This window comes from Scyliorhinus torazame, chromosome 21 (assembly GCF_047496885.1).
Source record: "Scyliorhinus torazame isolate Kashiwa2021f chromosome 21, sScyTor2.1, whole genome shotgun sequence".
NCBI lineage: Eukaryota > Metazoa > Chordata > Chondrichthyes > Carcharhiniformes > Scyliorhinidae > Scyliorhinus > Scyliorhinus torazame.
Genome location: NC_092727.1, coordinates 116,811,557 through 116,826,590, shown reverse-complemented (window position 1 = coordinate 116,826,590; position 15,034 = coordinate 116,811,557). Strand labels below are relative to the sequence as shown.

General features: G+C 46.6%; 1 protein-coding gene across 4 annotated transcripts in view; it reads left to right on the top strand.

Annotated features, from left to right (window-relative positions):
* Positions 1-15,034, top strand: part of LOC140398559 (NGFI-A-binding protein 1-like) — a 60,644-nt gene that overhangs the window by 19,554 nt on the left and 26,056 nt on the right. The window contains exons 3-4 of one of the 4 annotated variants that reach the window (XM_072487350.1): positions 12,307-12,432; positions 14,206-14,339. In XM_072487350.1, coding sequence (XP_072343451.1) covers positions 12,307-12,432; positions 14,206-14,339 — 260 coding nt within the window. The remainder of the gene's footprint in view (positions 1-12,306; positions 12,433-14,205; positions 14,340-15,034) is intronic. The other 3 variants (XM_072487351.1, XM_072487352.1, XM_072487353.1) reach the window with 3 other exon arrangements.

Here is a 15,034-nt window from a genome sequence, read left to right as displayed (position 1 = left end):
CAACAGGAGCCACTTTCATCGAATGTCTATCAAAATAAATCATTATAAAAGCAGGTGTTATCTGTGTGAATGTTTTTTCTGAAATTAATGAAGTCAAAAGTGATTTTGATGGCTAAGATTGGCTGTTTGATCTGGTGAATGTATGTAAGTCAACAGGCCAGGGAATGGGCACATAGAATTATTCTGCTTGCTGACTCATTAAAATGAGATGACCGTGGGATAACATTAAAATCCCATTACTGCCATCTTTTGCCATAAGGTGCGAGTCCTGTTGCTGTGTAGACTTTCAGAGGCAGGGCAGGAGCTGGAGCTGAAATGCACGGGGATTCAATAGACACACTGAGTGAATTCATTACTTCAGGATGAAATTCAGCGAGGTGACATTTGAAAATTTATCAGCTTTGTACAGTTGGAAGCGAGAATTAGAAAGAACTTGGGGGTGAACAGTGGGAGATTGTGGTGTCAGAGAGAGGCCTGTGGGGAGGGGTTACCAGACCTTAAGTGGGGTTAAAAAAGGGGCTTCTGAAGGAGGCGTGAGACCTAAACCCAATTATTTTCAGGTTTCCCCTGGGAACTCCTCTTGCCAGCCTACATATAATAATCTTTATTGTTATCAACTTACATTAACATTGCAGTGAGGTTACTGTGAAAATCCCCTAGTCGCCACATTCCGGCGCCTGTTCGGGTACACAGAGGGAGAATTCAGAATGTCCGAATTACCTAACAGCAAGTCTTTCGGGTCTTGTGGGAGGAAACCCGATTGATGCTGGGTGGGAAATGGCCCCTAAATGGTCAATAATTGGCCATTTGAGGGTCTCAATTGGGGTGGTCTGTCCCGCTGTAAAATCACTGAGAGCCCCCCATCCCCATGCCAAAAAACCTGCAGGTTGGAGAGCCCAAAATTCACGCCATAGTGACTTTGGTTATTTGGTTTATTTGCTTTCACAGCCACAGAGTAATTTTGTGGGAGTGCTGCCGCAGTGTCAGCGTGGCTCAGATGGTAACACGCTTGCACCAATATCACAAGGTCCTCGGTTCATGTCCCTCTCCTGGACTTGACTGAGCACCAGAATCAAGGTTGGAACTTCAGTCCAGTACTGAGGGGGTGCTGCACTGTACTACAATCCCAAACCAGACCCCAACAGTGGCTAGGATACTGGACCATATCGCCACTATTTTAGTTTGTTTGCAAGACTCGGAGGAAAGAATGATTAGCTCCAGGAGTGATTGTACGAAGAAATAAGGGATTGGTTTTATTTGAAACATACTTTATTATGAATACAATATTCAACTTTTTAACTTTGACTCAAAAAGAACAGCTTACAATTACCCCGTAAACACTGCTACTCAATTTCCCACTAAACAACAAGAAAATAAACCTACAGCTCTCAATCTATCTTAAAAACCAGCATGGCATAGAGTAATACTTGCACCACCCAAAATATTTGGACTCCTGTTAGAACCCCTTCAGACTCTGGCTGAATATCTTGAAAAAGCTGGTTCACCTGGCATGTCTCAGCTTCTCCTAGTCCTCAGACAGACTGCTCTGCTTTACATACTTCTCTTCTATAACTATCTTACTGCGGGAGAATTGTGGACTCAGTGTCAGGCAGATCAGAATTTAGCTCCTCTGTCCAAAGCTTTCTCCAAAAACTGCCTCTCTAAAGCTTTTCAAAATTGTCTGCATTCCTTGGCTCCACCCAGCAGTGACCCCATCTCCCGAAGCAGGCTGCAAAGCACATTAACTCCACAGGGACTTTCCCAGTCAAACTCCTGTCCGTTAGTTTGGACTGAAAAAACATATTCCTTTGTCAATTGCACCTTCTGGCTGCTTTTAGCCCCCAGGCTATGCAAAACAGAATTACTTAGAAAAAAATGTGACCACTGCGGTCAAACACACTCTAACCCCAGGCTTTTAACCCTTAAATTGCCCAATACTTAGAATCCAATATTCCTAAAGTCTTCCAGTTGTCACAACTGTTGGAGGTGGATGTAAAAGATGCCAAAGAAGAGCATGGATGTTATCCTTGCGCCATAGTCAATATTTATCTCTGAGTCAACATCACGCCCAAAATAAAGATTACCTGGTCACTATCACTTCCTGTTTTATGGGATCATGTTGTGAACAAATTGGTTTCCCACATTGCAACGGTTTCAGAAGTATCTTGTTGACTGTAAATTTATTTGAGATGTTTGATGATCAAGAAAAGTGCTATATAAATGCAAGTCATTATTTTCTTTCTCGCTGTTGTAATGTAGGAGACGTGGCAGCCAATCTGCGCATAGCAAGGTCCCACAAACAGGAATATGCTAACGGACCAGATAATCTGTCCTTTTGTGATGTTGATTGAGGGATCGATATTGGCCGGGACACCGGGGATTACTCCTCGCTTTCTTTCTCTCGAAACAACCTGTTACATCCAGCAGAGAAGGCAGATGGGGCCCCTCAATTTGACTTCTCATCCAAATGACACACCTCCGAGGCTTCATTTCGGCCTTCACCTGAAGGCCAAATCTGAGCACGGGGAAAATAACAATCTGACATTGTCCATTTCTTTGAATATCAATTTGAGGCAATGACCGCTGTCATGTACTGAGAAAACCATCAGTTAAATAAAAAAATAGCAGGTTGAGACAAAAATGTTCCCCATTTCCCTGCATGGAGAGGAAGTACTTTTCCTGTAAGGTTTAAACGAATCCCTGTTTAACTCAGGGAGATATTACGGTGACCAGGTTTTTGTTCTGTGTACTGGTGTCAAGTTACTAGAGGAGAAATAAGAAGCCCATTTACTTTTGTGTGCCGAGTTAGTAATTATGTCATTACCATCACCAACAGCAACAACAACCTGCATTTAGATTGCTGTTTGTTGTTTCACTTCCTGCCCCTAGTGGTGCACAAGGCAGACTTCCATCTGTTCCCCATAGCGAGGCTTTTCCTTGAACAGGTCGCTGGCCTGTCACCAAAGGCTGATGGCTCGAGGCGCGCCCCTCCGCATCGACCGCGGCTGACCAGGGAGTCTCTCCCGCTATTACCGTCAGCCATAGGCTTGTGTTAGAAGGATTTTCCAGGTTGACACTCCACCTGTTTGGAGGCCGTGTTATGAACACGCCTTCCTTGGCCATCAAATCCTGGGGTGGGACTCGATTCCTGGGGTTTCTGGGCTCAGAGGCAGGGACGCTACCCACTGCGCCACAAGACCTCCTATTTATATAGTGCCTATTATTTAGCTTAATAAAACCAGATTTCACAGAAATCTTTGGATCCTCACTGTCTTCAGGTGATCTCCCGGAGGACTGGAGAATAGCCAATGTTGTTCCTCTGTTTAAGAAGGGTAGCAAGGATAATCCAGGGAACTACAGGCCGGTGAGCCTTACGTCAGTGGTAGGGAAATTACTGAAGAGAATTCTTCGAGTCAGGATCTACTCCCATTTGGAAGCAAATGGACGTATTAGTGAGAGGCAGCATGGTTTTGTGAAGGGGAGGTCGTGTCTCACTAACTTGATAAGTTTTTCGAAGAGGTCACAAAGATGGTTGATGCAGGTAGGGCAGTTGATGTTGTCTATATGGACTTCAGTAAGGCCTTTGACAAGGTCCCTCATGGTAGACTAGTACAAAAGGTGAAATCACATGTGATCACGGGTGAGCTGGCAAGGTGGATACAGAACTGGCTAGGTCATAAAAGGCAGAGAGTAGCAATGGAAGGATGCTTTTCTAATTGGAGGGCTGTGACTAGTGGTGTTCCGCAGGGATCAGTGCTGGGACCTTTGCTGTTTGTAGTATATATAAAGATTTGGAGGAAAATGTAACTGGTCTGATTAGTAAGTTTGCAGACGACACAACGGTTGGTGGAATTGCGGATAGCGATGAGGACTGTCAGAGGATACAGCAGGATTTAGATTGTTTGGAGACTTGGGCGGAGAGATGGCAGATGGAGTGTAATCCGGACAAATGTGAGGTAATGCATTTTGGAAGGTCTAATGCAGGTAGGGAATATACAGTGAATGGTAGAACCCTCAAGAGTATTGAAAGTCAGAGAGATCTAGGTGTACAGGTCCACAGGTCACTGAAAGGGGCAACACAGGTGGAGAAGGTAGTCAAGAAGGCATACGGCACGCTTGCCTTCATTCGCCGGGGCATTGAGTATATGAATTGGCAAGTCATGTTGCAGCTGTATAGAACCTTAGTTAGGCCACACTTGGAGTATTGTGTTCAATTCTGGTCGCCACACTACCAGAAGGATGTGGAGGCTTTAGAGAGGGTGCAGAAGAGATTTACCAGAATGTTGCCTGGTATGGAGGGCATTAGCTATGAGGAGCGGTTGAATAAACTCGGTTTGTTCTCACTGGAACGACGGAGGTTGAGGGGCGACCTGATAGAGGTCTACAAAATTATGAGGGGCAGAGACAGAGTGGATAGTCAGAGGCTTTTCCCCAGGGTAGAGGGGTCAATCACTAGGAGGCATAGGTTTAAGGTGCGAGGGGCAAGGTTTAGAGTAGATGTACGAGGCAAGTTTTTTACACAGAGGGTAGTGGGTGCCTGGAACTCGCTGCCGGAGGAGGTGGTGGAAGCAGGGACGATAGTGACATTTAAGGGGCATCTTGACAAATACATGAATAGGATGGGAATAGAGGGATACGGACGCAAAAAGTGTAGAAGATTGTAGTTTAGTCGGGCAGCATGGTCGGCACGGGCTTGGAGGGCCGAAGGGCCTGTTCCTGTGCTGTACATTTCTTTGTTCTTTGTTCAGTTGCTTCTTCACAAGGGTTATAAAGCAGAATTTGACACTGAGCCACATAAGGCGATCTTAGGGCAGATATCCAACAGGTCGTCAAAGAGATAGGTTTTTTAGGGGTGTCTTAAAGGAAGAACAGTACGAAGTCTTACAAAACCAGGTTAAAGTCCAACAGGTTTGTTTCGGTGTCACTAGCTTTCGGAGCGCTGCTCCTTCCTCAGGTGAATGAAGAGGTGAGGTAGGAAGGAGAGGTAAGGGACAAAAGGTTGTAAGTAGGGAATTCCAGAGCGTGGGTGACTAGTCAGCTGATGGTACAGCCACTCGTGGTGAGTGATTAAAATGAGGAACGCTCAAGAGGTCAGAATTGGAGGAGGACAGATATTTTGAAGGACTGTGAGGCTGTATAATATCCGGTGCTTCAACTCTGGTATATCATTCAAAATATTCCTTTCCAGATCCACTCCCACGTTTGGAAAGACACCAATCACTAATTGTTTTCCTGGCAAATTTGCATCCTAGCTCAAGTGAATGTCGTGTGATCATTTCAAACACTTGCCTTTTGAAAGGAAATCTTACACCGAGATCATATATACCCCATAAAGGTCCCAAAATGGTTCGCGTTTGGCTTTATTAACCTGCTGTGTGGCAGCGCTGCATTCATTCTCCTGCTACTGGCTTGCTTTGTTGGTTTGCGCTATGTTTCATGCTTTCTGGACGCTCTCAAGGGGGCTTTTTTGTCATTTATGCCTGTGCTGGGGTGGTCTGTCAGAGGGTCTCTCTCTGATGATGTATAGGAAGAAAATAAATCGTAGGAATGCCAGACATCCTCAGAGTCAGCGTTAGCGAGTTACAGTTATGGTACAAGACCGAGTGTCAGCTAATTGTGCAGGCCATCAACATGCGGGGCGGAGATAGAATTTCTTAGGGGTGGACTTTTGTGGTTTTGCCTGGAATGTAGCCAGCCAGAGTATCTGTTGCTCACTGATTGTGTGTGGGGGCTACGTTTCAGCATGTCTCGGTTCTCCAACGTGACTGAGGGTAAGTTCCTCATTGACTGTGCGGGGGTTCAGTTTCAGTGCAGTGGCTAGGTTCCTCACCAACTCTTTGTGTGGGAGTTTGCTTTCAGTGTCTCTGTCTGTCTATTCTCAGTCTGGACCTTTTCACAAAATCACAAAACAGCTATTGGATTAGAATGGCCATTCGGCCCATTTTTATCCACAATCTGTGTTTCCTCCGGGTGTTCCGGTTTCCTCCCACAGTCCAAAGCTGTGCAGGTTAGGTGGATTGGCCATGCTAAATTGCCCCTTAGTGTCCAGGGATGTGCAGGTTAGGTGGGGTTACGGGGATGGGGTGGGGGATTGGTCCTAGTTAGGGTGTTCTTCCGGATGGTCAGTGCAGACCAGATGGGCCGAATGGCCTCCTTCTGCACTATAGGGATTCTATGATGATACAGTCCTAACCTCTTCCATCTCATGCATTCCCCCATCTTGTTCATTCTTTAATAATTCCAGGGTTTTCATTTTTTTTTCTTTTTGTTATAAATTTAGAGTACCCAATAATTTATTTCCAATTAAGGGGCAGTTTAGCGTGGCCAATCCACCTAATCTGCACATCTTTGGCCTGTGGGGGTGAAACCCACACAGACACGGGGAGAATGTGCAAACTCCACACGGACAGTGACCCAGAGCCGGGATTTGAACCCATGTCCTCAGCGCGCGCAGTCCCAGTGTTAACCACTGCGCCACATGCTGCCCCTTCAGGGTTTTCATATTAACTATCGTGCAGGACGGGGCATCCCGTTGAACGGCACGGTAGTGCAGTGGTGAGCACTACTGCCTTCAGGCGCCGAGGACCTGGGTTCGATCCCGGACCCGGGTCACTGTGTGGAGTTTGCTCATTCTCCCAGTGGCTGCGTGGGTTTCATCCCCACAACCCAAAGATGTACAGGATTGGTGAATTGGCCACGCTAAATTACCCCTTAATTGGAAACAAAAGAATTGTGTACTCTAAATTCATTAAAGTCTGGGCATCCCAAACTTTGAGCATCAGGTGATAAAGGACAACTTTGTGTCAGTCCTAAGGTTACCATTTTCCACTAGCTTGTACCTGCCTCCCATTCTCCTGTTTTCACTGTTTAATTGAAAGTATTATTTCAGGTTTATCTATGACATGCCATTTCCTACCTTTTGGTTCACCTGGCACCTCCTATCCATGTTGAGAAGCCCATGTGTAACTATACTTTTGTCTGAACTATGACACCCGACAGTGAAGTCTGGATTCTTGCCACTTGCCTTATTAATCCTGTTCTTCCTTTACTGCGAACCAGTCTTAAACATCTGTTCCACTGAGTCTTTATGAAGCTATTTTTAGTGTTTTTCTCACAGCCTGAGTATCTGTTCCTCAGCGTCTGCAAGAAACTGTTTGCTGATCTACATTGGCATGTCTAGCAACGCCTTGATTTCAAAATTCTCATTCCTATTTTCAAATCCCTCCATGACCTCTCCCAACCCTGTTTCTGCAATCTCCTGTCCAATAACTCCCCAAGGCCTCTGCCCTTCTCCTGTTGTGCAATCCTGATTTTAATCACTGAAGAGCCATGCCTTCAGCTGCCAACCCCCTAACCTCAGGAATTCCCTCCTTAAACCTCTCCACCCCTCAAACTCCGTCTCCCCCTTTTTTTAAATTTAGAGCGCCCAATTAATTTTTTCTAATTAAGGGGCAATTTAGAGTGGCTAATCCGCCTACCCTGCACATCTTTGGGTTGTGGGGGCGAAACCCACGCAAACACGGGGCGAATATGCAAACTCCACACGGACAGTGACCCAGAGTCGGGATCGAACCCGGGATCTCGGCGGCGCGAGGCATCGTGCTAACCACTGCCGCCATGCTGCCCCTTCTCCCCCTTTAAGATGCTCGTTAAACCTACCTCTTTGCCTGTCCTTTTATCTCCTCGAGTGGTTTGATATTCAAGCTTATTTGATGCTCCTATGAGATGCATTGGGATGTTTTGCCATGTTGGAAGTCCTCTGTGAATTCAAGTTGTTAATGATGGGGGCCTTAGTATATCTTTTCAAGCCCGTGCTTCACACTATAGGATTAAAGGTTGACTATCTTTTGACGCGACTCTTCGTTGCCACCAGATTGTGTTTTGGGTGTGCGGTGGTGTTTTATGCCAGCTCAGGGGGTGCTGGTTTTGAAGGTGTAGCACCGTCAATATGACACGAGGCAGGTTGAGGTAATGTCAATTGAAGGCTTTATTAAGCAGAACTTTATCCCCAGCAGCGTGGTTACAGAATGCAGCTGCTGAGGGAAATGGAGGGAAAAGCTGGGTTCTTATACCGGCATTTCTGGGTGGAGTCCAGTAGGTGGCAGATCCTGTCAGGACCTGGCATCCCTCCACCAATAGCCTGTCGACACGTGGTGTACCGTATTACCCCTAATACATACCACCACAGAAGGGTTCAAGTCTGTTGTGTTGAATGAAGCAGCGCATTGGTGATCCGGTGAGTTGTCCTATGTGCGACCGGGGTCCGGTTTAGCTCAGGTGGCTAGACATCTGCGTCGTGATGCAGAGCGAGGCCAGCAGCAAGGGTTCAATTCCCATCCCGGCTGAGGTTATTCATGAAGGCCCCGCCTTCTCAACCTTGCCCCTCGCCTGAGTTGTGGTGATCCTCAGGTTAAACCCACCACCAGTCAGTTCTCCCCCTCAAAGGGGAAAGCAGCCTATGATCACCTGGGGCAATGGCGACTTGATCTACCCATGTGCAATGAGCTTAGCAGCCACTTCTTTCGGCTTTCTGAGGCTTGATGAAGACAGGCCCTGCTCATCCCATCAGTCGGGAGATGGTGGCATGGTGGTAATGTCACTGGACTAATAATCCAGGGGCCCGGGCCAATGGTCTGCGGGTAATTGGTTCAAATCTCAGCATGGCAGCCAGTGGAATTTAAATTGAACAAATAAATCTGCAATATAAAGCGAGTAAAAATGGTAACCATGGCAACTAACACTGACTGTTATAAAACCCCATCTGGCTCATTAATGTCCTTTACCTGGTCTGGCCTACGTGTGGATCTAGCAACATGGTTGCCAGTCGGTTCTAGGGCAATTGGGGAATGTGAAGAGTTATACTCTGAAATCCAATGTCAATACAGATGAAAAACTACAGTAAATATATAAAGCATTTCTGCAAAGTTCTGAAACATGACCTTTGTTTTTGCCTGTCTTTTAGATTTCCTTCTCGTCATTTTAAGCTTGGTTTCAGTGCCACGGTGTGGTTATTTTCTTATCAGGTACTCTTCGGGTAGGTGCTCACCATCCTGAGAGTTGCTCAGGCGCAACCATCGACTCTCGAACCCCCACTGCCATTTAACGCTCACTATTTAACACGGAGGAGTAGGTTGGGAGGGGGATTGAAGGGGGGGGGGGGGTCCGTAAGCTCCAATGTCCTGGAGGAGAGGATGCCTGAACTCTGAGGGGGCTTTCAGTGTAAGCCCCCCCCCCCCGCTCCCGGATTCCTGCCTGAAAAGGGGGAAAGATTTCCTGTCACTTTCCCATCCTACCCACACAGGCTCCCGCTGGTTTAAAAATTGAGGCTGGGTGGGATAAGGCCTTTCAACTGAAGGAACTTAAATAGGTGAAAGGACGAGATTCTTGCCGGAGACCCTGCTTGCCCAAACATGAAGTTGCGTCTATGTAAATCGCAGCACCGTTACAGCACAGAAGGATGGCATTCGGCCCATTATGTCATGCCCCGGCTCTCCCGATGAATATTCGTTCCATTCTCCTGCCTTCTCCCCATAACTGTGCACGTTCCTCTGTTTTCAGATAATGGACCGATTCTCTTTTGAAAGCCTCGATTGAACCTGCCTCTACCACACACACTCTCAGGTCCTGCATGCCAGACCTTAACCACTCCCAACGTAAAAAAGATTTTTCCTCATATGACAACTTTCCCAAATGATGTCAAAATTTATAATTTCCTCTCCCCCACCCACCCCCCCGCATTGACTCAGGATTCAGGGGCAGCACGGTAACACAGTAGTTAGCATAGTAATTCACAGCTCCAGGGTCCCAGGTTCGACTCCCGGCTTGGGTCACTGTCTGTGTGGAGTCTGCACATTCTCCCCGTGTCTGCGTGGGTTTCTTCCGGGTGCTCCGGTTTCCTCCCACAAGTCCCGAAAGACGTGCTGTTAGGTGAATTGGATATTCTGAATTCACCCTCTTGTATACCCGAACAGGCGCCGGAATGTGGCGACTTGGGGCTTTTCACAGTAACTTCATTGCAGTGTTAATGTAAGCGTACTTGTGCCAATAAAGATTACGAAATGATAGAAATTTGCCCCATGAGGATTCATGCAATTCTGAATCCGCCATTGCAGATACTTCAGTTTATTTTGATGCTATAATACACGTTACGTTTTGCCGTGGTTTGTTATGTTATTCTCGCGTCCCTCTGCACATTCATTGTCAATCTTTGCACACATCGTATGTGAGGCTATCGGAATTCATCTTTCCCAGGAAGAGACTTGTAGAATTGCAAGTGCTAGCCGTGGCGCAGTTGGCACCACTCTCTTGTCTCCGACGCACACAGTTTTGGGTTCATGTCCCCCTCCAAGACGAGCAGTGGAGGTCTCCCGGTGCCCTGGCCAGTATTTATCCCTCAAGAAAATGTCTGCTCACGATCACATTTGCTGTCTGTGTGCAAATTGGCTGCTCTGTTTCCTACATCACCCACAGTAAAGTACCTCATTGGCTGCAATGCACTTCCAGACATCCAGCGTTTACGAAAGGCGCTATATAAATGCAAGTTTTTCTTTCTTTAATCTAAAAGCTAATGGAATGAAGGAATTGAATTTATTCTGTCATATTGAAACAGGGACCTTAGTAGTAGTCTGTAATTCAGGACTATTTTTCAGTTGCACAATATTCTTTGCGTTTTCAGCTGTATTTTACTTCTTTTTTTCAGTAATAAATCAAATGTTAAATATGTTTTCACTGAATCACTCTCTGCTATTATAATAGAGCTGATGCCCTGTTTAGTTGACACCCGATCCTCTGTTAAAATCGGGGAGGAAATCCTCCAAGCCCATTGGGCCTGCTGACTTACTTGAAGTTTCTGTTTCAAATTCACTTTGAATCTCATCCTGTCCTGTGTCTTGTGAGAGTACCTTTAAGAAATGGGTGTTTATAAATGGGTGTGTATATAAATATCTGTAGTGAGAGTACCTTTAAAAAATGGGTGTTTACTACTGCAGTGATGTCAGAGCGTGGGTGGAGCTGGGCTGTCTGTCAGCTTTTTACTTTTGTTCTAGGCTGTTTGCTGCAGGGTGTGTTTTAGTTTCGTTTTCAGTGTTCGAGCTGAAGCCAGACCAAGCAGGTGTACTGCTGTTCTCTCTGCCATCAAAAGACTATCTCTTGATAATTTGGTGAATTCAGAATTATAAATGTTCTCAGTAGTGAATGTAAACCTAATGTGCTTCTGTTAAAAGGTGTTTCTTCTGTCTTCTGGATGTTGTTTGGGAAGTTATTAAGGATTACTTAGTGCTGTATTCTTTGGGGGTTGTATTTGAATTAATGGTTGCTAAGATGTTCACTGTATGTTTTAAAAAGGTTAACTTGAGTTCATAGAATAAACATTGTTTTGCTTTTAAAAAAAACTTTTCCATTTCTGCTGTACCACACCTGTAGAGTGGGCCGTGTGCTCCCCATACCACAATCTATTAAAAGTTGTGGGTCAGGGGAACTCCATGATACACTTTGGGGTTCTCTAAACCCTGCCCCATAACACCTGCAGTCCCTGAATTTTTACCATTAATTCCGCCCGGGCCCAGCCCCCTTTCTCTCACGGTTTTTGCACTGTTTCTGTCCCCTTTGTCTCCCAGTGTCACTCTGTTCTCTGTTCCCCTCTTGAGTTAAACGCATCTAAATAAAGGCGGCAATCCATCTGCCTGGCCTTCCTGTTACTGAAACCAAGGTCCATAACTTCAAAGGAACATAAAAGAAAATGGACTGCTTTTAGACAAGAGCGGAGCACTCGGCATTCCCACAGTGTAGGAGCGAGAGAGAGTGAGTGAGAGCAGCTTGGGAAATTATGCGCATGTTGATTGTGATTGGTGTGGGACTGCAGGATCATCCATATTAGTCACAGTTTGACTGAAAGCCTATGTGCTGACAAAAGAGGAGTTGGAACAGAGTTGCATAAAAGCTGCATGACTCCACAAATTAGACTTTACCAACATGGATTAACGTAATGAGCTGCTAGAAGCAATCTACCAATTCCCGCCCCCCCCCACACCTCAGAAGAAAAATGCTCTGCTTTTTGTTTCCCACCCACAGTCCGATTTTGTTTGCAACCTTTATCCGATAGCAGGTTTCAAAACTGGAATGAAGGCAAAATACTGCGGCTGCCGGAAATCTGAAATAAAGTGCTGGAAAATCTCATCGGGCCCAGCGGCATCTGTGGAGAGAGAGACCAGAGTCAACGTTTCGAACGGAATATGATTCTTCTTCGGAACACTTCTGGAGAAGAGTCCTTTTCGACTTGAAACATTAACTCTGTTTCTCTCTCCACAGATGCCTCAAAACTGGCGGCCGAACATCCCCGTCTGCAGCACCAGCGGGTCCATCAACCCGAAAATGGCCACCATAGGACAAGGCTCCACTTCGACGTTAAGAATCTCTGACGTGATGTTAAAGAAGGTGCTTAACAACTTGGGACACGACCAGAACTCATGAGTATAATTAGCTGTCCTCCCCCAGCCCCCGCGGAGAACAATGCTCACACCTGTCTTCCACCCCTGAAAGAAAATCCACTCACCCTCGCCTTGGTTAGATGAGCCCTGTGCACCATAATAATAATAATAATCTTTATTGTCACAAGTAGGGTTACATTAACACTGCAATGAAGTTACTGTGAAAATTCCCGAGTCACCACATTCCGGCGCCTGTTCGGGTACACGGAGGGAGAATTCAGATTGTCCAAATTACCTAACAGCACGTCTTTGCTGTTGAAACCAGATGCCATTGAAACCAGAGGGGTAGGCCTGGGTTGTGGTGGCATGCAATGGGTGATGGTGAGTCAGCATTTTTTAAATCACCTCCCTGACTGATTTCCATTGAGGCCAGTGGCTGTATATTATTATTATTATAGATTTGCTGTCGGCTGGTTTTGCAACCAGCGCGCACAGCGGAGGTCATGTGCATGACTCCACAAATTAGACTTTACCAACATGGATTAACGTAACGAGCTGCCAGAAGCAATCTACCAATCTCCTCCCCCCCCCCCCCCCCCCCCCGGGTGCAGCAGGTCAGGGTAGGTCACTGAAAGGGGCGACACAGGTGGAGAAGGTAGTCAAGAAGGCATACGGCATGCTTGCCTTCATTGGCCGGGGCATTGAGTATAAGAATTGGCAAGTCATGTTGCATCTGTATAGAACCTTAGTTGGGCCACACTTGGAGTATAGTGTTCAATTCTGGTCGCCACACTACCAGAAGGATGTGGAGGCTTTAGAGAGGGTGCAGAAGAGATTTACCAGGATGTTGCCTGGTATGGAGGGCATTAGCTATGAGGAGCTGTTGAATAAACTCGGTTTGTTCTCACTGGAACGACGGAGGTTGAGGGGCGATCTGATAGAGGTCTACAAAATTATGAGGGGCATAGACAGAGTGGATAGTCAGAGGCTTTTTCCCAGGGTAGAGGGGTCAATTACGAGGGGGCATAGGTTTAAGGTGCAAGGGGCAAGGTTTAGAGGAGATGTATGAGGCAAGTTTTTTACACAGAGGGTAGTGGGTGCCTGGAACTTGCTGCCGGAGGAGGTGGTGGAAGCAGGGACGATAGTGACGTTTAAGAGGCATCTTGACAAATACATGAATAGGATGGGAATAGAGGGATACGGACACAGGAAGTGTAGAAGATTTTAGTTTAGTCGTGCAGCATGGTCGGCAGAGGCTTGGAGGGCCGAAGGGCCTGTTCCTGTGCTGTACCTTTCTTTGTTCTTTGTTCTTTGAGACCCTCCGGGGGAGGGGGGGGTGATTTAATTGTAAGCACTAATAAACCTCCTCGTGCACTAACCTATGGCTTCCCCTGTGCAGGATCCCTAGCGGCGGGACAGGTGAGATAGGTGACCGGAAGATTCTGCCGGCGGGCAATGGCCCACCTCTGCCACCGCAGACCAGGGCGCGATGGGGCAGGAAAGTCCCACTTGAGGTCTCAACCCCTCATTCAAAGGAGGGTGGAAAGTAAATGGGGATGGAAAATGCAACAGATACTTTTAGTATGTTCCTCTTGGCGAAACGCACTTACTCTGTGCTTTTCCGCGTTGGCGGGATCCCGGGCGCTGATCAATGTCTGGTCCCAAAGTGCGGAATCACGCGTGGGTATTCCGTTGAGCTGTCGTATCGCCGCAGTCTTCCAAACCCGAATGGTGAGTCCAGGTTTAATCATTCCATATGTTTTTTTATGTTGCTCGGCAGGTCATGGTGAACGAAGCGGCCGCCCAGCTCTGCCAGATCGACAGCACCCTGCTCGCCAGGCGGGACGAGCTCTTCCCACTCGCCCGGCAAGTGGTCCGAGACTCCGGGTACAAATACAGTCACAGGTACTCCAGGTAGGGAAGGTGGTTTAACCCAGTCAGGGCCCACCCCTCCCAGTCGCAAACCACAGAACCTGACACTACCAGGGCTAACTATTGAAAGCGTGCAGCTTGTGGTCAGCCCTGGAAGGACTGGACACTACAATACTGTACCAGAATCTGTGTTTGTGGCAATATCTCACCATCATCAGGAATTCCTTTACCAACTGGTCCAAAACGAGAAATACTCTCGATGTAAAGATTCAAGAAACAAAGCAAAATTAATATGAATATATTACAATGTGAGCAAAACAGAAATATGGAATATATATAGCATCTATCTTATATATGGCATACATATGCAAAGTTACAATGTAAATCGATTGGCATGATACTTTTTTTAAATGAATACTGGGGATGTGAGTGTGTCTATGACAATATTTATTGCCTATCTCTGGTTGCCCTTTAGAAGGTGGAGGTGACCCAGCTTCTTGAACTACTGCAGACTGAGCAGTGAATGTATTGTCAACGGGGGATTGAAGATTTTGAACGAACGACTATGAAGAAACAGTGGGTGATCTGTGAGACAAGCACGTCAGGGAAATCCCAGCTTCCAGTGCTACAGTGACAGAAGTGGTCACTGTCGAGGTCATTTCGGCACAGAAGGAGGCCTTTTGGCCCATCGGGTCCACACTGCTGTTTCCCCTGGGCCAAGTAAAGACAAATAAAGA